General features: G+C 44.7%; 2 protein-coding genes across 7 annotated transcripts; both read left to right on the top strand.

Moving 5' to 3' along the window:
- SLC19A2 (solute carrier family 19 member 2) lies at nucleotides 1–11,924 on the top strand. 2 transcript variants are annotated; one of them, XM_075105978.1, is made up of 6 exons: nucleotides 1–318; nucleotides 432–1,037; nucleotides 4,289–4,385; nucleotides 7,935–8,127; nucleotides 9,027–9,168; nucleotides 9,383–11,924. In XM_075105978.1, exons 1-6 carry the CDS (start codon nucleotides 136–138, stop codon nucleotides 9,506–9,508), a joined length of 1,347 nt encoding a protein of 448 aa, XP_074962079.1. In that variant the 5' UTR covers nucleotides 1–135; the 3' UTR covers nucleotides 9,509–11,924. The 2 variants fall into 2 exon arrangements, with proteins under 2 accessions (XP_074962079.1, XP_074962070.1); XM_075105969.1 differs by having other exon boundaries at nucleotides 2–318; nucleotides 4,154–4,385.
- A 1,180-nt stretch (nucleotides 11,925–13,104) lies between these two features.
- Nucleotides 13,105–26,603, top strand: CCDC181 (coiled-coil domain containing 181). Of its 5 annotated transcripts, none has more exons than XM_075105849.1 (6): nucleotides 13,105–13,161; nucleotides 19,569–19,729; nucleotides 20,261–21,238; nucleotides 24,183–24,329; nucleotides 24,988–25,142; nucleotides 25,761–26,603. In XM_075105849.1, exons 2-6 carry the CDS (start codon nucleotides 19,592–19,594, stop codon nucleotides 25,921–25,923), a joined length of 1,581 nt encoding a protein of 526 aa, XP_074961950.1. In that variant the 5' UTR covers nucleotides 13,105–13,161; nucleotides 19,569–19,591; the 3' UTR covers nucleotides 25,924–26,603. The 5 variants fall into 5 exon arrangements, with proteins under 5 accessions (XP_074961950.1, XP_074961969.1, XP_074961959.1 ...); XM_075105868.1 differs by lacking the exon at nucleotides 13,105–13,161 and adding an exon at nucleotides 14,166–14,283; XM_075105858.1 differs by lacking the exon at nucleotides 13,105–13,161 and adding an exon at nucleotides 14,272–14,352.
- The last annotated feature ends 598 nt before the right edge of the window (nucleotides 26,604–27,201 follow it).

The following is a 27,201-nucleotide window of genomic DNA, read 5'->3' as shown; positions in this document are numbered from 1 at the left end:
GAGCAGCGCCGCGAGCCAGCGCGCCTTTCGGGAAGCGGCGGCGGCAGGAGGTGACCCGAGACGAGCCCGCAGCCGCCGCCCCCACCGGCCACGGGAGCGCGCCCGGCCCCGTCCTGTTCCCGGTCCCGTCCCGGCATGGCGGGGCCGCGGGGGGGCCGGCCGGCGCGGCGCTCCGCCGGGGCTGGCGGTGGCGGGTGCTGCTGGGCGCTGCCCACGGCACTGCTATGCGCCTACGGCTTCTTCTGCAGTGTGCGGCCCTCGGAGCCCTTCCTCACCCCCTACCTGCTTGGGCTGCACAAAAACCTCTCCGAGACCCAGGTACTGCGGCCCGCGGCACCCCGCACCCCCGCCTGTGGGTCGGTACTTGTGGTTTCCTTGCAATGCGCGGGCGCTGCGGGTCACCACGGTCTCTTCCTGCCCTCCCTTCCTAGGTGTTCAACGAGATTTACCCGGTGTGGACTTACTCCTACCTGGCACTCCTGTTCCCGGTGTTCCTGGCCACGGACTACCTGCGGTACAAGCCCGTAGTCCTGCTGCAGGGCCTGAGCCTCATCATCACCTGGTTTATGCTGCTATATGCCCAGGGGCTGCGGGCCTTCCAATTCCTCGAGTTCTTCTACGGGATGGGGACTGCCACCGACATCGCCTATTACTCCTACATCTACAGTGTCGTCGACGTCAACCTGTACCAGAAGGTCACCAGCTACTGCCGGAGCGCAACCCTGGTGGGCTATACGGTGGGCTCGGTGTCCGGGCAGGTCCTTGTGTCCGTGGCAGGATGGTCTCTCTTCAGCTTGAATGTTATCTCCTTAACCAGCATATCCATTGCCTTTGGCTCAGCGTGGTTCCTTCCCATGCCACAGAAAAGCCTTTTCTTTCACCATGTCTCAAGTCAGCAGCTCAGTTGGGAAATGAAGGTCATGGACTGTAAAAATGGCTCGGCTGTCCAAGATCATACCGATGTGCAGAGGGCACCCGGCTGGGAGGATGAGGCAAAAGTTCCCTTAAACGGGGAGGGTCGTTCAGCAGAGAAGCAGGTGAGCTGTGCCCTGGGTTTATGTAAGCAGAAGATGCAATACTGATGTGGCTGTCATGAGTGCATATAGGTACACAGCAGTAGAGATGTAATATCCAACCATGAAAAGTATCCCTTTTATCCCTTTCCTTACCCTGCTTCCTTATTTATGGCACAGGAAGATTTATTCTTGGCTTCCTTTTGCTGATCGAGCATGGTAGGCTGTTCCTTAGTTTTTCTGAAGTTGTTCTGCATGTCTCACAAGGCCATGATTAAAATTGTTTGGGCATCAAATTGCCGTTCAATGGTACAAAGCAAGGGACAATGCTGGAGCACTAAAAATGATGTATATGTCCAAATTCTGTGTGCGCTTCTGGATGCACCCTGTGACTTGCAGAAAAGAGGCAATTCTTCCTGCACTCGCATTTTGAAAACACTTGTTACTTCAACTGTTGTGCAAGTTGTGCAGTAATAAGCTGGGTAGTGGTTGGGTTTTTATCTTATGATTCTAGAAGGTAACTGCAGTAGTCCTTGAGAGCACTTAGAGGCTGATATTGATTAGTTATAGATGGACAGAATATGGATAAATTGCAGGAAACACCTTTGAATAATAACAGCTTAATGCAGCCCACAAGAGTGCCAACGTAGTGCCCCAACCTGTGGATTTTGTGGGCTATGTAACCTCAAAGTCACTTGTAAGGAAACAAGCATGCGGGCACCCTTGTTTAGTTGTGGGACGTGTTGGGTCCCACCAGGTGACAAGCAGGCAGCCTCCAGTTTTGAGGCCCAATTCCTGCGTGGAGTGGCCTGGTGTGCAGATCTCTGCCACACTGCTCCAGGTAATGCATGCATAGAGACAGCCTGTCACGGCAGGGGGATTCAGGCCCTGGGGAGAGGTCAGCCTTGCTCCTCAGTCAGGAGGAGGTTGTGCTCTTTCTGAGAACAAGCCAGAAGGTAAGTGTGGCTGTCAGTTTAGTCAGCTAATGGATACTTCGCTTAGCAAGTAAGCCCTGGCTAGCTGGGTTGGGGGAGGCAGCATCTGGGGCCACTTTCAGCTTTTTCCAGCTGCAGCTGGGAATTAAAGGTATTAACATTCCAGGGACCTAATCCTGCCCCATCCAGCCAGTCTTGTGTGAGCACAAGTATTTTTAACTGTGTTATACTTGCATGCTGAAGGGTATTGAAGGCAAATTCTGTGCCAATAATGACAAAGGCATTAGTCCGTCTTGCTTATCTTACTCCTATTCTCTGAGAGCAAGGGTGGTTCCAAACTAATGGTGAATATTTTAAAAAAAGGAGCAACTACACTTGCATAACTATATGTATAATTATATAATAGTTATACCAGGTGCTGAAAGCTGAGAAGCATTGGTGTGTGATGATAGTCCTTCTTACTAAGGCAACTGCGACCGTGTTTCACGAACATAAATGAATGGCTGTAGGAATAATCATACTGAGGAAGCATCCCAGGCAGTGGGAGGGTGGATGGGGCTTTCCAGCTCATCAGGCACATGGTTGGGTTGAATGTGGCAAATCAGTTTCTGCAGTGTGTGTGACAGTTCCCTTCCCTGGTTTTCCTGCACCTAAACTCGACCTTCCTGTGAAACCTGCATAAGAGTTACATTGCTGAAGTCACCTTGTTGCAAGCTGACCTCTTCCCAAGTTGTTCTGTTGGGCTTTGGAGGAATGGCATCCACACGTGGAGCAAGCATTTTGCTATTGGCAAAGTGCCAACGGGACTGCGTGGTGTTTAATAAAGCTGCTAATAAATCAGTGACGCTTTGAGGGCTGGAAAAAAGGGAGTTCAGGACAGAGTTAGGCTATGGTCTTTGTGGGTTTTAGTAAAAATACTTTAAAATGAGTTTTATTGCTCATGGAGAACAGTTTTTCACAGGCACACACTGCATGATTCCCCCAGGGAAAGGGCATTCTGCCAAGAGCCCAAAGTTGCTGCTGCTGATTGGAAACAGCTCTGAAACTGAATGTGCATTGACACAATGTGCAAAAGCTCAGTCCTGTGACAGTGCTGTGTGTTTCCCTACAGGGAATACAAGTTCATGGGGGCTAGAGATGCTGGGTGGGCCTTGGGGGCTCTGCCCAGTCTTCTATGAAGTAACTGCTGCTCTGACTTATGCAAGAGGGTCTTGCCTGTCTGCAAAGACTCTGTTCATGTGTGGATGCAGCAAATGTCATCAGCAGCTCTGTCTGTAAAATAAAAACATACTTGTTTCCACTGCTGCTTTTGGCATAAAGTGGTTAGGAAAAGGGCTGTAAAAGCCTGTATGTAAAAAGTGATTTTTCATTTGTTGTCATCCCCTGTTGATAGAACTGATCTATTTTCAATTTTTTTTTTTCAAACCTAGTCATGGATCTGCCCCATTTTGTGCTCTTTCTTGAAGGATTTGGAGGGGATATTCATTTTTATCTCATGCTATTTATCAGAGCACTTGTATATGCAGGAGCTGCCATTTGTGATAGTGGTGTCTGGTAAAAGTAGCTTCTGTTTCTCTTCAGATCCCCAGGCAACACCTCTTACTTTCTCAGAGCCCTGGCAAACATTAACAGGGATAGAGAGCAGCATAATGATATTGCTTCTTTCAATATTTATAATCCCTGAATGCTACTACTAAAGAAAATTGACTTATTTGTGGGGAAATATACTCATCTGGTGGCTTTCATGTTCCCTGCACTACCAAATTTGGTTGAACTTGGATCAGGACTTAAAAGTGTCAGTGATGCTTTTGCCTTTATGATTTCAATGACTGGCTTCTGATCCTGAATCATCAAAGTATGGATATTGTGTCCTCTTCTCCTGTGTCTCTTCTCTCTGTCACCCTTCAGTTGCTCATGTCGTGCTTCTAATACCTATTTATTGCTCTCTGCTTGAGAGAGGCAGATTGAGAGGGTGCCTGGGACTGAACCCTTCCTCTGTACCTGAGGGGACGGCCCTGGTTAGGGCAGAGACCAGCTGCTGGAACTGTAGCATGGGGAAGCTTTTTATTCATTACTCTGGAGATTCGCATCCAAGAGTGGTGCTGTCATTTATCAGTGATCAGACCACTTGAAAGAGGTAATTTTGTAGAGCAGCATGAATATTTGTAAATAGAGACTAACATTTCTCCTCCCTTACTTCCCCAGTCTGTGCAGGAGCAGAAAGTAGACGTTGTAAAGGCATTCAAAGATCTCTGGTGGGACTTCCTGCAGTGTTACTCCTCCAAGACCATGCTTTGCTGGTCTGTATGGTGGGCACTGTCTACCTGTGGCTACTTCCAGGTCATCAACTATGCTCAGGGCCTGTGGGAGATGGTGATGCCTTCTCACAGCACGAAGATCTACAATGGCGCTGTGGAGGCAGTCTCGACGCTGCTAGGTAAGCTGCTCGTGTCGCTCTTGTTCTGCTGTGAGAAATGCCTTATGTTCCTCAAGGTCACCAGACTTGGAAGTGTCTTGCGTTCCCCCACACATGCAAGAGAGGCAACCTCAGCGTTCGGGGTGAGTCTCTAGTGACATGCACGGGTACAATACTCGGTGTTGAGTTCGTTGCTGCGTGCAGCCCTGATCCTTGTAATCCAGTGTACGGGTGTTCAAAGGAGCCTCCCAAGTCGACCTTCATTCTGAAATATTTGGCAGAAGGCTCAAGGCTTGTTGCTGACTGTGTGTTCTTGGCTGTCACTATGGCAATGGGGTTATGCTTGTTTTAACTGCTCAAAGTCAAGCTAAGGGTCCTATGGATTTATTGCTTTTTGTGTCTCTAGCAGTGTAGGGAACATATGAAGACTTCCTGTACACATGCAGCATGCAGTGAGCCACATATAGTAATTTCAGCTCTATTAAGCAAAAAAGCTATTAAGATGAAAGAAGCTCCTAGACTTGAAAGGGCTACATAGGTCAGTCAACACAGACATTTGTTTTATTAAGTTGTTTAATACTGTTCCATTACCACAACTAGGACAATACCTTTTTAATATAGCTAACGTACCCTCACAGAGGCTTTCTAGGTGTTGCTGCAGTATGTTCCTTTTCTTTGATGGAGTCATTATTCCACCATCTGCTGTGGACATCACCCACTGGGGGCAAAAGATGCTAGGGTACACAAACAAAGTACTTTCTTTGGCATGCTCAGCCCCCTTGTGTGGTTCACTGGGAAGCCATGGCTGTTTTGTAGTTCTGAAAGCTGGTCTACCACCCATTGTTTGTTGGATGGAAAGTGTCGGCAACTTGATTCTGAAGGCTTTGGCTATTAATCTGCCTTTGGTGTGCTAATCCTGCACTTTAATAGCATGCAGTCATACACTGTTCCTCCACTCTAGCATGATGCTATGGCTCTTATTTCTTGTTTGATTTGGCTTCCTCTACTATCCTGCCTTGGTCCCAGGAAGGAGAATAATCGGTATCAAGGGAAGGAAGACCCATAGCATGACCAAATGCAGGCAGATTTAAAAAAAAAAAGGGGGGGGTAGTATTCTTCAAACCTTATTATGAACACCTTTAATATCAAGGTCCTGTTTTTAAAGGCCTGTGAATGATGGACCTATTGGAAGAAAAGGTGGTTGGCACTAAACTCATGCAAAACTTCAGTTTTTTGTTTCCCATTTTGATTTTTTTCCTCTAGAATATTTTCATAAACGGCTAAATGATTTTTGGGTGATGTTTTCTGAAAGCAAATTAGCTTCTGTCCCTGAGCAAAAATGCCTTCTGGTTGACACAGATTCATTGCTTGGAACAAGTGAAGTTTAGTGAAGTAGTAATCTCAACTAGAAGCTTGAAGTGTAGAAGATGACTGGAAGGGACCTGTTAAGGATGAATATCCAGCGACCTGACTTCCTAGGCATTAGTGCAAATGCTCTAACTTCTTCTGACGTACAGTTTGAATTTATTAATGAGCAGTTTATTTATCTCTGACTTCATGCTGAGGCTGTATTTTAGCACAAAATTGTCTCATTCTGGCCTATCTACAGATACCTGTTCATTGCTCTGGGCCAAAGAAGCCAAGCTTTTCTAGTTGTTTTTTGGTAAAGTTAAGCTCCTCATTCACTTTGTCATCTTACTAGTTCCTCTTTGTAGGAAACCTGGTTTGAGTTGCATGCTTGTTTGAAGATGGATGACCAGAGCTACACTTAGCTTTATTGAGTGAGGCCTCAGACTTGTAGAACATCATTAACACCCTTCACTTTTCTCCCTTTTCTAGAAATACTTTTCCTGGTGCATCCCAAATCTGATTTGCCATTTTCATGGCTCTTAGTCATTCTGTGCTCAGTTATGAGCAATGTCTGGCAACCTTTGTGCAAGATGCCGTTGCCATCCTGGCCTGTACCTGTGCTGCCCTGCAGAAGGGTTTAAGTAGAGCATGGTGACTAATGTGGCTGTCAGCTTCCAGGCAAGATAAAGAGTATTCCTTCTGGTGAAGTCAACTGATGGTTAAGCTGCATCCCTATACCATTCTTGGGAATGTGGCAAACCTTTATCAGGTTGGGATGTGAAACCACAGAATCAGCTGTAGGTGTCTAATTGCAAGACACAGATTGTATATCTTGTCATGATTAGGTGTCAGGCTGCTATAACCTTGAGACATAGGGGGAATATAACTTCATGAGTTGCCATGAGATCCCCGGAGAGTGATACCTGTTCCCAAATTTAAAATTCACATAGACAGTAGAAATAAGGCTCTGGGACTTAGCTTCTTTTTGCATCTTGGGGTTTTGCTACTGGGGGAGCCAGACTTTTAAAGAGCAAAATGTCAGTCAGGTAGCATCACAGGAGGCACTGGAAAGAAGGGTTTAGTGGGGAGAAAAAATTCCTTTCTTTTGCCATAGCTACCTTCTTCACTAGTCTACAAGATTGATGTGAGGCCTGACAGGGTTGCAGGCTTGTACACACTGGTGGTATATAAGGAGCCTTCATGTGCTTGAAGGATTTCTAAGAGAGCAGGCCAGCTGAGGGCTACAAAGAGCTTAGATGCTGCACTGTAGCACTTCTGTACAGTGATCAAATGCTGGATACAATCCTGGTTTTGAGATCTCCAGTAAACCTCCCTTTGTCAGTACGCTGTTTGTCTAGTTTGCTGTGCACAGCAGCAACGTTGTGCTGTTGGTTGCTATTTGACTTGTTTGCAGAACAAGGCCTACTTCAAATGGGAATTTTCTTGTAATATGTATTTGGTCTTCTCAAGTAGTTCTAACTGTGCTAGTGCATGAAACACACCTTGTCTGCTTGTTGACTTGCATGAAATATCACACACTTTCCATCTTGTCATCTGTCTTCTCATCCGCCCGTTTAAAATCCAGCAGGAGTTACAAACCTGCTCAGGCTGTAAAGGATTGTTCTCGCACAATCAACAATGCATGATTGTAGCTTGCGATTAGGTTGCATCTCAGGAGATGTGGACTTGGACCCCTGCACTTACTTACACTTACAGCCCGTCACGAAGATGACAGTAAATGTAGTTTTTTCTGCCTCCTGGGAGAGAGCTGTAACAGCTGTGTATCGAAGTGGGTAGTGTCTTCCTCCCTCCTAACCCCGTAAACCAAATCACAAAATAATTAGCTGAGTGCTTTGGAGAACCAGGGTTTGCATTTCTCCATAGCCCAATTGACAACACTTCTGTGATCAGGTGCAGAGGACTGAGCGGCAGTGGTCTGAGTACTGGGGCTGTTGTGCTTTGGAAGGCAGGGAGCAGACTTCAGAGGCCATCAGATTTGGCCTGTTTTTTTGTTTTTCCTGTTCCTGTAAAAGTGAATAGGAGTTTACAGCAGGTTTCCAGGTGAGGAAGAGGTCAAGAAGGAGAGCTGCTAAGGTGTACGCATTAATGTCCTCCACTTCAATCATGTTTGACTATTAGGGGCTGTACAGCTTCTAGTACGCAGTCTCCAAATTGCTCCAACTGTAATAACTAACAGTTATACTTTCCTTCCCCTCACAGGAGCTGTTGCAGTGTTTGTTGTGGGTCACATAAAAACATCCTGGGCGATGTGGGGTGAGGTGGCACTTGCCCTGTTCTCCTTTCTTATTGCTGCTGCTGTCTATATTATGGACACGGTTCGTAACATCTGGGTCTGCTATGCATCGTATGTTGTCTTCAGAATTATCTACATGCTGCTAATCACAATAGCAACGTGAGTATCTTTTTAATGGAAATTGCTGTCAAGGTTACAGCTGGTGTGAAAACTGGCATATTTTCCATATAACTAGGGTCTTGCCTACTGGGAATTTGGAATTCTGTTGCAAGGGTATGTGCTGTGTTTCAGGTTGGAAACTGAGGCACAGAGATATATTTGGCTGGCAGCCTGCCAAGGCTGAAAAGTCATATGACACTCAAGTGACTGTTTCTAAATATTAGATAGTGCTGCTTGCCAGGGGAACATTTTTCATAAACATGGCTGGAGTGAAGTGTTAACAGATGAGGAGCGGACAATGGTTTGCCTGTGTTGAAGTGTCAGCCTTCCCTAACCTGTAAGGAGGGAAAGTTCTTCGATGTTATTTGTCGCTCCAGGGAGGGAAACACAGCTGCTGTTGAACTATGCATAATAACCGCTATAATACAGCTCAAGCACAATATGAGGGAAGATGCTGAAACTGGTATCTGCAAAAGGAGTTCTGGTCCAAAGGATACGGGAGGTTAAGGACAACACTGCAGTAGGCTGATGCTTTGAGATTGCCAACAGCTCTCTGGGGTCAGAGCGCGCTGTATGTTCTCTGCGTGACAAGGCCCTTTAGCTGCATCTGCCAGGAGCGCTGCTTCAATAAGACTGAAACCCACAGACCACCCACAGGATTTTGTTTTAGCCTTTTGGATGTCTCTGTGGGTCTCTTCTAGCCTCTGTGCCAATCTGTCATGATCCTATTTAGAGAAGTACGCTGTCAGTGTGAGGTGATTTAGCTGTGGAAAGTGCTGGACCAGCCTATATAATTCCTCAGGTTGCATAGCCTTCTTGTCCAGAGATGTTCCTTCTATTCTTGTGTTCCCCTGCTTTTTCCTTGTCCTTATGTTTCTGGACATCCCTTTTTGTTCCAGGTTCCAGATTGCTACAAATCTCAGCGTGGAGCGGTACGCCCTGGTGTTTGGGGTCAATACTTTCATTGCCTTAGCGCTTCAGACTCTGCTCACTTTGATTGTTGTGGATGCCAGCGGGCTCGGGTTGGACATCTTCACCCAGGTATGATAGGCTCCCTTAGCTTTATTGATAGGAGGGGGGAAGCTAAACCAGGCTGTAAAGCTTCTCAGCCACCTGTTTGAGTCAAAGGTTTGCTGACAGAGAAATAAACACTGATTTCTGATATTTTAGAAGAGGAAGGGAGCTCATGTATTAACCTTACAAATTTGGTAACTGCTTGGTTTAACCACTTTTTTTTCTCTCTCCCCCCCCCCAGTTCCTGATTTATGCCTCTTACTTTGCGGCCATCTCGCTGGTGTTCTTGGGCAGTGGCATATACAGCATTATGAGAGCTTACCGGAGACAAGAGCAGATGCACAGCAGATCTTCAGAAAACCAGTAGTGCACCAAGTGAAGACTCTTGGTGGCTATGTATGAACATATAGGTCTGTTTTTTTAATCTCTGCCTTTTCTTCCCAAGGCAGTCACCTTAATGGTATTTATTCCATATGTATACTATATTAGTAGCACATTTTAGAAGGTAAATATATTAGCTCTTACGTAAGTAAGAACAAATACCGTCTTTCTAAAATGCCTTTTGTTTTGATGTTGCATATATGGGATGTGCAGCAAAGAACAGTAAGTTTTCTTAAAGAATGAAAGCCTTCAGAGGTTCTAGTCTAAGGCTGTGCATCTGGAGGCTGCCATTGAAAAGGCAGATTGTTTAGTCAACTGCTGCTCTCTGTCTCTGAGGTGCTGCTGCAGGGCAGAAGTGAGGGCACACTAACAGACCTCTGTGGAGACCCCCAGGCCCAGGATGGGAGGTGGCCTTAGGCCTGTGCTCTGCAGTGTGGCTCTCCTGTGTCTGCCCCATGATGCTGGATGCTCTGTTTTGAGCATTTATGTTTCTGCATATGCACATGCTTCCCTGAGCTGCTTGTACTGTTTCTGCTGTTCCTGTCTGTCACCCCTGCTGTCAGAGTTTTACCATAGCTGATCATGGTGCTTTCCTAAAAACTTAACTGGAGCAACTTGTGACACTGGTGAGTTGGCTATCAACAGCGCTACTTGTGCCATGAAGGCCCATGTGCACAAGGGACTGTAAAGCTAGAGGGGAAGCTTAGAGGGAATTTAAGTAGGCAAAATGCTCAAAATGCTAATCTGAGGAACCTTTGGACATCCTTACCTTTGCCCTTATGGACTGCAGATTCCTGTGATTACAGGAGTGGCTGCCTCACAACTCGGGGGGCTGGGCTATTTCAGTGGGATGGTGGAAGTTAGCATAGCACTGAAAAGGATAGCGACTTGCAGGATTTTAATCTATTCTTTGTGACTTTGGAGAATTGTGACTCTGGTGACTAAATAGACATCTTCAGTTATGGTAGTTAGAAGGTTGACTGCGTGATGCTTTGAAAAATGCTGATTTCTGGTCTGTTTTTCCTATTATTGTAAAATGCCTTTATGCTTCTGGTGGGTCTCTGTCCACTAGTTCTACCTCTTCTTTCCACCTAAGCAGGACAATGAGTATTTGGAGTGGGCAATTCTTTTATTTTGTCCAGTCTAAGCAATTTGGGATTTGCCTCATACCTGGTTTTTAAAAATAATTTATTTTTTCCAAATTGCTTCAGTACTGGGAAGGAGTTGCACAGAGTTGTCCTGGGCCTGGGCACCTGGACGCTCAGCCACCATAACCGGTACAACCACAGATATCAGTAGATACTGTAGAAATGGCCCGTGGACTGTCCCTGTTGCTGTGCAGGTTGTGGTGAGTTTAAGCGTACAGGAGAACTGGCAAGGGAGAGAAGATGCAATGCACCGTGCCTCCCTCCGTGCCTTCTCTCCATGTGTTGGTTAGAGCTGCTTCCAGTCAGAGCCTAAAGCAGCAGCTTTGGTTCATTGCTTGCTTTTAGCGCCATGGAGACTTCACAGCATTGGGGTTGGGAAGGCTTCTCTCTCCGGGCTGGGACAGGTACGGCCTTTCTCATCACTCTTATGAGCCTCGTTCACCTTGCGTGGTAAAGGCTGATTAATGTGTTTGGAATGTGCTGCCTGGGGTCTGGGGACCCTTTTCAGGCTGGCTGCTCAGGGGAACCCACCCCCCAAAGCTGCTCTGTGTTTGCAGCCTGCCTCTAAAACATCCCCCTAAACGCAGGGGCTCAGCTGTACTGGCATTTACACATATAAACTTAGCTGCCTTATCCTGAAATGAAAACTTGAAGCCACCCTTGTATGGGTGTCCTTTCTTTACTGTTTTTTTTTTTGGTTTTGTTTTTAAAAAAATAAAACCTGAAGCCATGAAATGCTAGCTGATGAGCTGCCCTGGGAAAAGGGATAGTGCACATCTTGCATATCCTGTCCTTTGGGTTCCTTGGTCTGATGGCAGTTGCAAGGCACAAGGAGTGGGTGTGCAGCACTTGTGTCAAGTGACCGAAAGAAGCAGCTTGATTTTAATCACATTTTTCATACAGAGAACAAAGCTTTGATGGGGAACTACCCAGTTATTTAAAGGCAAGTAAAAGATTAACTAATGAATTACAGCAATAATAATGATTTTTCCACCAAAGTAATGAAACTGCAGCAACTGCAATAGAGAGGCATGCTACACTGCGTTTGCCTTCAGGCCTATTAATGTATGGAAGCCACACCTGGATGATGTTCAGGTTCCTACACTGTGCCGTTGCTGTGGTGATGAGGTGACTATAGAGCCTGACTGGAGCTGTATGCAGAGTTACTGATGCCTATGAAATTCTGTAAACATATTGACTTTGTTGGTTTCTAATTGAATAGCTATTTTTGTTAAATAAAAATACTCTGAGATATCCTGTGTGGCCAGTGTTCGCTTTGTATTTTGATACCTTGCTAACCCACAGCGCTGCTGCTGCAGCCAACTAATGCAGGTTGTTCTCAGCATATTTGTTACAAAGCGGAGGGCCGGGGGAATACAGGACAAACCATAAAAAACAAACAAAGTCTTAAAGGTTATAGTTCTTGACTGTTTTGTGTAGGTTTGCAGAACTCTGTGCAAGTGTCTTGGGTCTTGCACTGAGGAACCTTCATTGCTGAGCAGTTCAGAAGTACCACTCTAGTTCCAGCGCAGACTGGTCCAGTGGGGGGAAAAATCACTCACTGGTGCAGGGTAACCCTGGTCAGAAAGCATCAGGCTCACTGAGGGTGACTGTAAGGGAAAGCAGGTGCATGTTTGCCATGCAGGAGGACCTTTCTATTTACATCAACCTAATTACAAAATAGAGGCCTTAAGGAAGAAATGCTGTAAACTCCCCATCTGGGCACACTCACACTTGCCCACCTTGGGAAGCTCTCCCTGTCTTGTGCTTAAAGAAGAGATGCCTGTACCTGATAATACAGGCTGGGGTGGAGTGGAAAGAGCTCTCTGAATATCTGCTGCCAGTTTGATGTAGTTTGGTGTGGGTAGTAGCCCAGCAAGTCCTCTGCACAACACCAAATACAAGAGAAAATGGATGGTCTGGGGGGAAGGGGAGGTCTAGGAAAAACTATTCTTACAAGAGCTGCCTTGAGAGCTTTATTGCTGAGGCAGGTGTGACAGGACTGTCAGCATGTCAGGCTTGCTCTGAATTTCATTCATCTGCCTTCTCTGGGTGAATACAGGAGTCAGCTGTGCAGCGGTGAGCTTCTTGACTGGGGAGGGTTTTTGAAATCTCTGCTTGCATAGGGCAGGACGGTAACTAGTAGCTCATACAGGTCTAGCATTACTCTTCAAGGTAGATTCAAGCATTTCACATCTCTGGTGCTGGTGAAAGGAGTGACAAGAATCCTGAGGCTGCTCTTGCCTGCGAGCAGAGCAGGTCCACGTGAACTGTGGCAATCCTCCTTGCTCCTCCCATTACATCCTGCCACACTGTACTGCTGCCTGTGCTGAAGAGGGACACTCAGCTACTGTCAAGGAGTTGAATTCCTGCATTTGCAAAACAGCAGACAGTGAGGTTTGATGGAGATAAGTACTGCATAGGGCTGGGGTGTCTCCCTGGGATGCTGTGGCTGTTTCTTTGTTCCAGCTGATGCCGGGGGCTGTTGGAGGTAAGTGTTACCACCAAATCTGTGTATCCTGTGCTGGGCTTGCTATGATGCTGGTAAGATGTGGCACAGTTGCTGGGCTTTAGGATCACTGTTAGGGGGAAAAGGCCAGGTACTGGGCTTGTTTTGTCCAAAAGGTGAGGAATAGTAAAGAGCTGCCAGAGGCTGCTGTTTCAGGAGCAGCACCCACTGCTGTCCACCTGGTCTAGCACTGGCTGTGACAGCTCACCAAGGCATGGCAGGGTTACTCTCAACCATGCTGTGGCTCTGTGCGTGTGTGAAACAGCCAGCTGCTCTGAGGCAGTGCTCTCGGGGAAAGGAATGGAAGTGATTACATTTTCTTCTCTATCACTGTGATCATAGCCAAGTACAGAGAAGGAAAGAGGGACTTTGGTTAGGGAAGGGGCAGGAGACAGGGAGATCTGGACCCTGTTCTCAGCAACTCTTGACAGTGTCAACTGTTTCCTACACAGTATACAAAAGGTTTAAACTGCTTGTTTAACATTGCTCTGGAGGTCGTACACAGCCTTTCTCTGTCAAACATACTTGCTCTGCGTAAACCAGTGTTCTCTAAACACAGTGTCTGATGCATTAGTGACACAGAAAAGAGCAACCAACATGTTGGGGCCTGTCCTTGGACCCCTGCATTGCTTGGCCTGTCCTTGGAGCCCTGCACTGCTTGGCTGGTGCTTCCATTGCATTTTTTCATTACCATGTTCTGTAGCTCCCTCACAGATGGGAACATCTGAAAACATAAATTTAATGACATATGGGTTAATGAATGCATGCATGAATTTAGATTGACCTTAAGATATCACTACATTATTGCTTTCAGGCATCACAGCTCTATCTTCCAGCAATGGGGTCTAATCCTTGCCTTATAATCACACAGATTTTTAATTAGTCGAATAAAGCATCTCTTGTGAGTGAAAAGGGTAGAGCTGACTTGTAAGATGAAGGATAGTCTTATGATAAAAGCAGACCATGAAGCTTTGACGCCGCACCTGGTTCTCTTTGTTTTAGTCTGCTACGAATTTGTCGAAGCTACCTGTCTTTGAAATATGGAAAATCAGAAGTTCAGCATATTGTCTTCAAGCACAGGATAACTGCATGACCCTGGGTGAGGTCAGTGGTTGAAGTTTTTCCAGGTACAGCAGGAACCATTGCCAAGCAGGTACCTGAGTGTTATCTCAGGTAAATATCAAGGAGCCCTTCCAACCTGCTAAAACCAATGTCAAACTCCATTTTTCTTTCCGGCTGTATGGTGTGGGATTAGCAGAAACCCCAAGGTTGTGGAGTCCAGCCTCCTCCTGTGTTGTGTGGCCTATGATGACAGTTGTCTTCAGAGACCTCTTGAACCCCTCCTGGAAGGGGTTTTGCTTTCTGCCCCGCATTACTTTGAGTGAAAGGCTAACTCTACCTGCATTACTCTGAGAGTTATCAGTGCCCTGGCTGAATTTATTCATGGCTGTTTTCTGCCCATATTTTCTTTCATTAACGTTAACCCTTTAGTGCTGGGGGGCATGCTGCCTTCTGAGGCATGTGGCCTTCTGGTACATTTGTAGACTGTCATCCTTCACTTTGCTGGGCCAGTGTATTCAAAACTGGGGGCCACAGCTGTGTGGGGGACGTTGTGACGGGAACCACGTCAGTGCTGCCAGCGAGGCACAACTCCCTCCCTCCACGCCTCCCTCCCTCTGGGGCTGTGCTGCCCCAGCCTAGGCCCACATGCTGGTAGGAGGCCAATGTGGTGCTGGGAAGCACCATGTGATGCTGCACAAGCCTCGGTCACCCTGTTCCCACCCACCTTTCCAGCAGTGCCGAAGGAAAATTAATGGCCTCTGTTGTATTTCATGGCATAAAGACCAGGAATGAAATCCCAAACTCCAAGGAAGGACCTTGGTTCAAACTACACATCTCAGCTCCAACTCCTCCAGCCCTGCATGGCTGGGGAAGCAGCCTTGGTTCCAGCATGGAGAGCTGCTGGCAGCGCAGGGTGCTTCCCCTTGCCGTTTGGTGGCTTTTTCCAGAACAGGGTTTATTTAGAGTGTTTTTTGGTGGCTTTTTTCCTCCTCTTTTCACATTTCAAAATTCTGGGAGTGATGCGCAATTTAATGCAGAGGAGCACCCTTTGGAGATGCGGCACTATCATTTTTTACGCAAGCTCAGATTTTGACACCTAGCTAGCTTTCGGTCTGATCGAATTGCTCATCACCAGCCCAGACGTGAATAATACAATACAGAAACTGCCGATGCTCAGGCTGCTGCCAAAAAGAGTGCAAAATTTAGAATCATAGAATGGTTTAGGTTAGACGGGACCTTTTACAGGCCATCTAGTCCAACCCACCTGCAGTGAGCAGGGACATCTTCAACTAGATCAGGTTGCTTAGAGCCCTGTCCAGCCTGACCTTGAATGTTTCTAGGGATGGGTCCTCCACACCTCTCTGGGCAACCCATTCCCCTGCTTCACCACCCTCATTGTAAAATATTTTTTCCTTATATCCAGTCTAAATCTACCCTCCTTCAGTTTAAAACCATTACCCCTTGCCCTGTCACAACAGGCCTTGCTAAAGAGATTGTCCCCATCTTTCCTATAGTCCCCCTTTAAGTACTGAAAGGCCGCAATAAGGTCTCTGCAGAGCCTTCTCCAGGCTGAACAACCCCGACTCAGCCTGTCCTGGTAGGAGAGTTGCTCCAGCCCTCGGATCATTTTTGTGGCCCTCCTCTGGACCTGCTCCAACAGGTCCATGTCCTTCTTGTGCAGAGGACCCCAGAGCTGGACGCAGCGCTGCAGGTGGGGTCTCACCAGAGCGGAGTACGGGGCAGAATCACCTCCCTCAACCTGCTGGCCTCGCTTCTTTTGATGAAGCCCAGCATACGGTTGGCCTTCTGGGCTGCAAGAGCACATTGTTGGCTCATGTCCAGCTTTTCATCCACCAGTACCCCATCTATTTACCCCCCAGTAAACAGATTTAGCAGAATCAAAAAGGCTTTCAGCTGGGCAGGGAAAGCCACCTGCCCCTCTCCTGGGCCCTCACAGCCATGGGCACCCCCAGTGTTCTCCTTCGCTTTAATTTCCCAGCATTAAATTAAATTTTGTAACGCAAAGAGAGAAGAGAGCGCCACCTCCCAACGGGCCCTCAGACCTGGAAATGGGGGACAAAGCCGGGGAGGTGGGGTGGGCCGCTGCGCGAGGCCCGTCTCCATGGCAACGGGGCGGTGCCGGCTCGCGAGCGCGCCGATGCCCGCGCCCGCTGCCGCCTCGGCGCCGGCGAAAAGGTGCGGGCGGGGTGGGGTGGAGTTTGGCCCTCGGGGGCCACCGTCGGCCGGTGACCGTCGGTGCGGGAAGGTGAGCGGGGGGAGGCTCCCGCTGCTGCTATGGCAACGCGACCGGCGGGGCGGGCCTCGGCGGGCGGCGGCACCTTGTTCCCCGGGGCCGGGGGGGGGACCTGGCGGGGCCGCGGTGAGCGGGGTGTCCGGGCTTGAGTCCCGCGGGGAGCTGGTAGTGCCGATGAGAGGAACGGTGACCCCATGGCAGGAGGGTCCTCAGTGAATACGGCCCCATGAGGGGCCGCTTCGCCTGGCGGCGGGTGTTGGGGCGGGTGACGGGGGGCGGCCGGGGAGCGGCGTTTGCCCGCCTCGGAGTGCGGAGGCGGCGGTGGGTTTGGGTTTGTGAGCCTGTATGTATGTATGTATGTTTTGGTACAGAGAGGCAAAATGGTAACAGCCCACCGCCGAAACCCCCTTTTCCTTGTGCCTGTGCCTAGCTTGTGCCTGAATGTAACCCCCTAGGGATGTTATTAAGCTTTGCAGAACGATTCAGTCGCAGCATACACCCCCTCCCCTCCCCCAGTTAGAATAGAAGCAGGTGAAAATGAAGACTTGAGATTTTCTGAGTATCTTTGGCTCCTATTGAAGCTGAATCTGTATTCGACTTTAATTTAAATCTTTACAGTTTTATCTTTACTTCCTATGATCCTAAATCGAATAGGAACTGATTGAGAATTTTCTGAAACAAGGTCATTACACTGAAGTTATCTCTTCAGCCCTGACTATTTTCTGTTGCAACAAGAGAGGCTCATTTTTATGCTAGTTCCCTTTATTATACAGATTCTAAATAAATTGAACAGTTTACGTTATCTGTGTTGAGTGTCACAGACTGACATGAATGTGTTTGGTCAAAGGCACAATTCAGCTTTGTAGCTTGTGCATCCCCTTACCATAAGATGAAGAAGTAAAAAAGAAATAGTTCTTTTGTGCTGAATATGTACTAGAGCAAAATAACCTCCATTAATAACCCAGGTACGTGTGTCTACCCAAACCAAGGGTATTTGTGAAGGAAGGGGCATTTCCAAGCAAAAAGAATTACATGTTGTATGAGAAGAGGTGCAGGAAAAACATGATAGAAATAGACATGGTGTGGAAAAACAAGGCAACAGTCTGAACAAGTTTGAAAATTTAAACTCGGAGAAATCTTGAGTGATTCCCATGGCAAGTGATGGCTAAAAAGAAGTGAATTAGGTGGAAGAAAAATGCCTGATTTTCTTGAACAAAATATGGATCAAGCAAAAAGAGCTTTTATAAAGTTTTTATACAAACAAGTTTGCACCAGAAGTGCGTAGATTTATTACCATTATTTCCCCTTAAACAAATATTGACTAAATTTTGAGGTCTAAAAGAGCAGCACTCTTGTCAAGCATGAAACGCAGAGTTTTAAGAAGTGGAGTGGGTATTCATGCGAGTAAATAACTGAGAACTCCAAGATGCTCATCAGAATTTAAAATGAAAGTTTGAAGGAATTTAAGGAGCATCTTCTGAATGGAAGAGTTTTTACAAAATGCATGACAAAATGCTTAGACAGATTGGGAAGTCCAGGTGCCACCCTTCTGGAAGGGGAGGATGGTCATGCAGCAAGAGGTGTCTTTGGTGTTCCAGGGCCATCCAGGGTCAGAGCTAACTCTTACATCGGGAATTGTGTTGCCATATGCTAATGCTCGTATCGGGATCTTTGAGTATGTTGTAAATGGCACAGATTTGTCCTACTAGAGAGACACTTAAAAGTGGCACCCTCCAGCCTACAGCAGAAGGTACAAATAGGAACTTTTGAATAATCAACGTTTCCTTCTTTTATGTTGCTTCTGCAAACAGTAGTAAAAAAATTAGGGGAGGAATGATGAGTGGCTAAACCTGTAAAAAGAGCAGACTCTGCTGTCTAGGCTGATGTGTGTGTCTCCATGTGTCTTTAATCCTTTTGTGTCTTTGGATGGATACAGATACCTTCAACTGAGTGAGCTGAGCACAGAGGAGGGCTGGCAGGCAGTCAGCCTGGACCTGCAAGCACTGGCAGTTAAGCAGTAGTTCAGGAACTGTTGGCACCTGTATGCTATGCAGTCCAAAGATTGTTTAAAAGATTCAACTGTTATAGTGGCTCATCTCCAGTTTTGTCATGAATATGACTATATCCAGCCTGAAGAACTGGCTGTTGAGTGGTGAAACACTGGAACAGGTGGCCTAGAGAGGCGGTAGATGCCCCATCCCACCCCTGAAATGTTCAAGGTCAGGTTGGACGGGGCTCTGAGCAACCTGATCTAGTTGAAGATGTCCCTGCTCACTGCAGGGGCGTTGGACTACATGGCCTGTAAAGGTCCCTTCCAGCCCAAACCATTCTATGATTCTATTTCCCATTGTTGTCCTCCTCAGAAATTCAAACCAGAACTGAATCCTTTTCCCAGCAGTCTCAATAGGACTCTGTGTGACTTTCTTTACCCCTGATACTAGTGGAGGTGATGTGGTTTGAAAGCTAGCTGCTTGCAAATGTTCAGTCACTCTAGCAGAATGTTCCTGTCAAGAGTCCAATGAATGCCTTCTCATTTTAATATGTCATTATGGGAAGCTTTTTGATAATTCGATCTACTGTAAGCCATGGCATGGATCTTCTAGGACTTGTGCTTCCCACATCTTCATGATGTAACTTTAAACAAGTTCAGATTCCTTTAAAGGAAAGTGGGCCAGGCAGATGTAAAACAACAATGTAAAGCACACCTGGGAGCAATGAAAGCTGGCAGTACTACTAATAACCATAAACCAGCAACGCTTTGTTAGAAGATGGGACTAACACTTAAGAGATCTTCAGTTCTAGTATTGGCTCTGTCAGAGACTCACTGCAAGACATTAAGTCACCTCAGTTTGCTTTGACTCAAATCTTCCCCTAGTAGTTGGAGCAGGAAATGCCCAAACCATTCATGTTTATAAACCAGCAGTGATCCTTAGTTCTGAGGTGCTGGGGTACTATCTAACGTGCTTGTATTGATACTGCTCACAAGCTTGATGCGGGCGACATAAGAGATATCAAAGTTCTATATTTGTGTGTCACCAGAGTTTTAAAACAATTTTTTTCCTCTCCTTTTTAGTGTTGCTCTAACACATCACCAAAATGAGTGAAAAGGATGACCAAGGAGATCCAGCAGATATGGGTGACTTAGCAGAAAGTGGAGAATATGAGGATGACTTTGAAAAAGACCTTGAATGGCTAATTAATGAAGAAGAAAAAGAAAACCTTAGTGAAAGAGAGGTATTTGTTAAATTAAATGCTAGTTGTCTTATTTAGAAGACAAAATTGAGTAATATTTGGAATCATAAGCACAAAATTCAATAGGGTTTGAAATTTCTAGGTGTGAATTTTGACAAGGAGAGTTATTTGAAATTATAGTGAAAAAAATAATTCAGTGAACTGATTAGTTTGGTTATAACTGCCTTAAAACAGAAAATACAGTGTTCACTGAAAATAATACGTTTGTTTTCAAAGTACTTCTGTGTTCCTTTAAACGTTTGTGCAACACACATTGTTCTGTTTTTATGCTGTCAGTGATCGCTTTACTGTGCAAGCCGTGATTAGTTAAACTTTGTGCAGATGTGAACATGGAGAAACTGCAAGAGAGTTGTTAGTGCACAAAAAAGCTATTAGTTATGACATGCACTACTTGGAAGCCTGTTCTAGAATTAGGGTAGTTAGTACTGCTCTTCTCTCTTGCTATTTTTGTCTCTTTCTCTGATACTGGTCTTAGTTGGGAGAACAGACATAGTTTATTTTAATTTTTTTTAGAATCCTGAACAAAATCAAGAGGATATTGAAGCACAAATTGTTAAAGTTGTGGACAAGTTTGAGGGAGACAATGAGGAAATGGAAGAAAATCCCGATCGGCTTTCAGAGGCAGATGTAGATGTGAAAGTGAGATGCTCCAATGAACAAAGTTTGGAATGCAGCTCTGATATGAGACAAGGGGACCATGTATCTGATACTGATAGTGAAAGCTCTACACAAGAATCCAAGCTGGAAAACCAGCAGGAACTGGATGAAGAAGAGGATGAAGAAATAAAGCGTTACATCTTGGAAAAGATTGAAGAAGCCAACAAACTGCTAGAGAATCAGGCTCCTGTGGATCAGAACAGAGAACGGAAATTAAAATTTAAGGATAAGTTGGTGGATCTTGAAGTTCCGCCTCTAGAAGATGCTGAAGTTTGTAAAACTGACCTTGCAACAGGAGATGATGTTTCAGATAGGCTATCTCAGTTGCGTATTTGTAATGAAATGGGACAGGAAAACACATCACTTTCACCATGTGCTGGCAAGGATGAGGAAAAGAAGGACAGTAAAATCCTAGTAGAAAAAGATGGGAAGTTTGAACTCTTAAGTTTACGTGATATTGAAAGCCAGGGCTTTTTGCCCCCTATAAGTGTTTCTTTTACTGATATTGAAACTCAACGTATGTCTCCAAAATCTTCACGCTATGGTCCTTTGGGCACTGTCTGTGGAATGAAGGAAGTATCTCCAGTAAGACCAGGAGCGCATTCTTTTTCTCCTGGCGGAGAAGAGTGCGTGTATTTCCCCAAGCCTCCATCTAACCCTAAGCGTCGTCCAAATTCTGCTATCAATGCTGCAAGAGGTCTGGGAAAACGGAAGACTCCGCAGAGAGCACAGTCTGCAAACATGCCCGTGAGAAGCTCCACTTACTGTCTTTCTCCCAGACAAAAAGAATTGCGGAAGCAGTTAGAACAAAGGAAGGAAAAACTGAGGAAAGAGGTAAAGACACAGAGGTAACAAGTAGATCACAGTGACCATCCTGTTCCTGTGCTTCACAGAGACCACATGTTCAGGGCATTTACTCTATTTCCATGATAAAGAGGCAGCAATAACAATAATAATAATTCTCTCAAGTTTGTACAGAATCTCTCAAAACTCTTTTCCTTAAAAGAAAAAAAAACCCACAGAGTGGCATAGGATCATGCTGTGCTTACAGGAGAGATCAAGTATTTATTTAGTATATCCTTCATAAATAGGCCTTCCTTTGCTGCATTGTACTTACTGGTTTTGCTTATTGACTCTCTTTCTACCTAGGTTCCATTACAGGCCCACCGTTTACTGGGACGCAGCATGTGGTATTGCATCTACACAGATTACGCTGCAATGCAGGAAGTTAACGTTAACCACAGTAATGCAGGTGCACATTTGGGTACTCATGAAGTATGTATTAGGCAGTTATCATCTGTGAGATGTTCAGTCATAAGATTTACACAGGAGAATGACTGTGAGAACTATGAACAAAGCGGGTTGTGTTTAACTTCAAAAGTGGTGGCATGCCTTGTTGTTGCATAAGATGCATGCAGGTGAAGTCATGCTGACCAATAATATAAGTGGATACTTTTTTCTTGAAAAGATTTTGCATGGGTGAGTGTTGTAGTAAGTTTTCTCAATGAGTTTGTGTCATGGTTTAACTCCAGCCGGCAACTCAGCACCACACAGCCACTCGCTCACTCTCCCCGCAATGGGATGGGGGAGAGAATCAGGAGGGTAAAAGTGAGAGAACTTGTGGGTTGAGACAAAGACAGTTTAATAGGTAATGCAAAAGCCATGCACGCAAGCAAAGCAACACAAGCAATTTATTCACTCCTTCCCATGGGCAGGCAGGTGTTCAGCCATCTCCAGGAAAGCAGGGCTCCATCACACATAATGGTTACTTGGGAAGAGAAACACCATCACTCCCAATGTTCCCCCCTTTCTCCTTCTTCCCCCAGCTTTATACACTGAGCATGATGTTATATGGTATGGAATATCCCTTTGGTCAGTTGGGGTCAGCTGTCCCGGCTGTGCCCCCTCCCAACTCCTGGTGCACCCCCAGCCTGCTCGCTGGTGGGGTGGGGTGAGACGCAGAAAAGGCCTTGGCTCCGTGTAAGCGCTGCTCAGCAGCAATGAAAACATCCCTGTGTGTTATCAATACTGATTTTATCACAAATCCACAGCATAGCCCCATACTAGCTACTATGAAGAAAATCAACTCTATCCTAGGCAAAACCAGCAGTTTGTTGCAAAGTAGGTTTTTTTCCTCCTTTTCTGCTCATCAGTACTACTTTTTCTTCTTATTTGGTTTTACCTAGGTGGTAAAACAAGACAGAGGATAAAAAGAAGAAAATATTCCCAATGCTGGGGTTTAGTCTTCCTGTATCTATAAAAAGCAGTAATTTAGAAGAAAAAAAAACAATTTTAGAAAATCAAATCAGTACCTTATGTATTACTGGGAAAAAAGTCCTTTTAATTTTTTCTCAGCTCCTTTTTAAAAAAAACTAATGTTTAATAGAGAGTCAGCCTCTGATTGCTGTAACAGGAACATCAGAAATCTTTACCAAATATTTTAAAAACTTAGATGTTTTTCTTGACTTTGCATTACGATGATACAATTACAAAAAGGTAACATACATAGTATGTTATGTATGTAAAAAGAGCATGAAGCATCTACCATTTTTCTGTGCCATGATGAGCTGGCTAAGTAGCTTCAAAGGTTGCTTTCTATCCAAGGAAATAGGCCTAGGCTGCTTTATTTGAAAACTTTGCTGGGGCTTAGCTCAGGAAGGAGAGGTATGAGGTATGAAGAGTTACTGATGTGTTTTCTTTGTATAGACAAGACTAGATCTCTTGACAGCACATGCTGCATATTTAAGGTAAAAGTTACTGTGGTGGAGGTAAGGAAGATTATTTTCTTAACAGTGTGTGCTAAATCTCTTCCTCTATTGGCTGACTTTTGAAAAAGGTAAGAATGTATTACCATATTTCTTCATTCTTGAATGGAGTTCTTCCACTCTGCGATGGATCTCACAGGCACGAAACATTTCTTGACATTACTGGAATCCATCCGCTTCATTTTGGTGGGGTTTCTTTCATTTCGGTAAATTACAAATTGTAAATTTGGAGGATAGTCTGAAAGTTGTGCGTAGGTGCAAGGAGCATCATCTATTCGCAAGAAGAACAGATTTCTCTGAGTGTTGAAATGAGTGGGGTTTGTAGATTTTGTGTCAGAGAGAGTCAAAACCTGGTAAAATGTCCTAATCAGCTTTTGAAGACTTTGAAAGCCTTTGTCTTCCTTGTAGATGCTTGTCGTTAGCTAAAATGCAGTTAATAATCAGAAAAAATCCTTTTCTCAATTTTGTAAAAAATCAGTTCATTTTGTAAACTTGAAAAAAGTGTTAAGCTATTAATACTCCTTAAGTAAATATATTACAACTTCATGTCCAGAAAAAATATGCTTATTTATAAGGTGATGCCTGCAGTCCATAGGTAGTTAAATATCCTTTAGGGTTTGGTGGTCCGTCAAGCCTGAGAGCTGTGTTCATTTTTAAATGCATCAATTTAAACTGCTTTTAAGCCAATCAGAGCTATTGGGGAGGCTTAATTTCAAAAGTTTTCACCTGTGGATATTGAAATACCTGTGAGTTGAGATGTATCATGGAAATGGATGTAATCACAAAAAGGTTAGACTGAAAGTATCTGAATGTAACATGAACCGCAGAAGTGCTCAAACTCGTTTCTTCCTAAAAGTATTGTCAATTATGATGCAGTCTTTGAGCGTTCCTGTTTCATCAGTATTTTTGTCTCTCATGCAATTCAAATGGCTTATTTATTTTCTATGAAGGCCTTTGCAGATTAAGATGATTCGCTTAAAAACTAAGCTTATTCACTCTTCATTCCATTCAAGGAAGAAGAAAGGAAAAGGGAACAAGAAGAACAGAAGAGAAGAGAGAACGAGATGGTTTTTAAAGCTTGGTTACAGAAGAAGAAAGAACAAGTGCAAGAAGAAAAGCGAATTCGTCGTGCAAAGGAACTAGAAGACTTGAACAGCAAAGTAAGATCTCCCTAATGTAGGATCTCAGGATCTATAGTGCTCTTGTTAAATAGGGACACCAAATTCTAAGCCTGTGTTCTTAACTAAGCATATGAAAATTTACAGTGACAGGAAATGTTTTTGTTACATTGCTTTCTGTGAAGAGCTAGACTGACATGCATGTTTAGGATTGTTCTGCTTGGCAGGGTGGCTTGCATCGTAGAAGCTGCATATATGAACTAAATAGCTATAAAATCACAGGAGATACAGTAATGCCCGTTTTTATCAGGAGAATGATTTGATTGAACCCTGCAGGGAATAAGCAGCCAGAAACCCTTTGAAGTGTATCCCTTACCATTGGAACTTGTTGGCAAGCAGGTAATTCACGTGACCTGACCAAAACCTGAAGATTCAGATGCTCTGTTCTGAAGTTCCTCTGCCTTGCAGTGATGGGCTTGAAAAGCAAAATTCAGGGTTTTTTTTTTTTAAAACAAACCGCTTTGAATGCTTGCTCAGGTATAGATGCCATGCCAGATTAGCATGTGCTTTAGTTTGCTTATAAAGTATGTTTCATGAATGGGAGATGCCAGCAGAGTTCAAAATATTATTATAATGGGATTAATATAAAGGTCATTTAATTATAAGCCTTGAATGTATGTCCTTTTTTTGTTCTTAATAGGAGAGGAGCAGGAATCCAGAAGAAGCCTTCAAGTTATGGCTTAAAAAAAAGCACCAAGAACACATGAAAGAAAAACAGATAGAAATATTGAGACGCCAAGCTGAGGGAATTGCCTTTTTTCCAAGAACTGAGGAATGCAACAGAGCCTTTAAAGAGTGAGTAGGGTTATTCCTAGGGAATCATATTTGAAAATTTTGTAGTCTGTCAGCTTAAGACTGTAGTTATTTTATGGTACATCTTTACTGCTGAAGTCCTTATTGGTGAGGTTTTGGGGTTTTTTTGCATGAATATGCCCTCATAAACTTATACCCTAGTAGAAATACATCAATTCCTTGATGTTGTTTGTTCACTGTTGTGAAATTACTTGTCCAAACCTGAGCTGAAATGGTGAATTGCTTCTACTGAAAAAGGGAGATCCTTCTTCCCTCCCTCTTTTTGCCTGTTCTGGAGCAGGCTTGGGCTGATTCAGTTCATTAAACAAGCATAAAGTTAATCCAACAAAATGGATTAAACTTGAGTCCATGAGTTGAATCAGCTCAACAAAAAGGGGGGGAGGTAAAGGTGGGTGCAGAAGCAGAAGAATTGGGATGGAGAAGTAGTGCTTCCCAAGTTGAGGAGTGGCAGGCTTTTATGCTGGCTTAGCCATGATGCCTAACCTCATCCTACAGGAGAAGGTGACTCTAGTTAAACGGGGACAAGTCTCCTTGGAAGGGATGACGTAAAACTTACCATTGCAATTGTCACTACTTCTGGTCCTGTTTCTCTCTCCACAGATGGCTAAAAAGAAAGAGAGAAGAAAAACGAGCAGAAGAACTAGCTGCTAAAGAGAGAGCAAGGCAGCTTAGACTAGAAGCCAGACGAGCAAAACAGATGCAAAACATCCACTGCATTAGTTCAGAGCTTAAATCCTTTCGTTTCACAGACCACTACAGTTGAAGGTTTGATGTAACCACAGTGTTCTTGGTATCAGCCCTCTTCATTTTTACGGCTTGAGCTTTTGCTCTTTACAGCTAGTGTGTGTGTGTAGTGTTTTTAAAGCTTTCAAGCAAGTTTAATAATTACCTTCACTGACAAGGATTTCACTATCTATTTATTTGTACTTTTGTTGAAAAGCCTGCTTTTATGTCTAACTCAGGGATTTTCTTGGTTTGACTAAACCTAAATGAGCGTGAGATCTATACACGAGGGTAGCAAATACACATTCCTGTCTATAAAAGGCACTTTATACTCGACTCTACCATGAATTCCTGGATGCAGGCTATTATGTAAAATGTTGAATTATTGCTGGATTAATAGTGCTGTTCGTTGCTGCTTGTGACAAAGACTGTAAAAGGTGTTGTGTTGTTGGAAAATGCTGTTTCTTATACCACTTTCTATTGATCTGTTGACCAGCTGTTAATTCTGGCTAGACCGGAGGACTCATTTTAGTTCAGGGCAAGTGGTCATTGAAAGCTAACATGTATGTGAATTTGCAAGTTCTTGAACCTTATTTCAGTAGTTTTCTATGCCATTAAATTAAAAGGTTGTGTGAATTATGACCTTTGCCAATATCAAGGAAGCTGGATTCTTGTATACATGTCCATGTTTGCTCAATTATAATAAACTACATCACTGTAGCCAGCTGAGTAAACTCTTGTCAGAGAACATGCTGAGGTCACTCATGAAATCATAAAGTTAGTGGAAAATGAGGAACATTCTGTCCAGCTACATGTCTAACAAATTTCATGATAGGGCATCGTTCTGATGTTTTTCCCCATTCAAAGCATTTTCTGGAAGTACTGTAACAAAAGGAAGTGTAGTGGCTGCAAAGTAAATTTGCCATTAGTATTTTTCTCTTACCCTTTTGGAGATAGGTATAGGCATATTGAGAGAATACTGGTGTTTGACCGGAGGGTGCTGTGTTGAAGCTTTTACCAGCATAGATAAGGGGCATGGATGTGAAATGAAAATTGCGCATGCTAATGAGAAACTTAAGTAACAGGTGCCTTCCTCCTTCCTGTACCTTCCCCTGACACCACAGCAAGAAACGCTTCTTGTGCCTAGCAAGCAAATGCATGGGGAAAGTTTGCAAACGTTCATGCTATCTTCCTAATCATAGTAAGCTACAAAAGAAATGCTGCCTGGTTCACTACCTCAGATCCTTGAAGTGAAGGGTGTTACAGCTCAGTGATGGCTATATGAATAGTTCCTTTTATGCTGCAGAAAAAAAGTCAG

This window comes from Phalacrocorax aristotelis, chromosome 1 (genome assembly GCF_949628215.1).
Source record: "Phalacrocorax aristotelis chromosome 1, bGulAri2.1, whole genome shotgun sequence".
In the NCBI taxonomy this organism is placed as follows: Eukaryota; Metazoa; Chordata; class Aves; order Suliformes; family Phalacrocoracidae; genus Phalacrocorax; species Phalacrocorax aristotelis.
The sequence above is the reverse complement of the archived record's forward strand: the minus strand, read 5'-3'. Positions and strand labels throughout refer to the sequence as shown.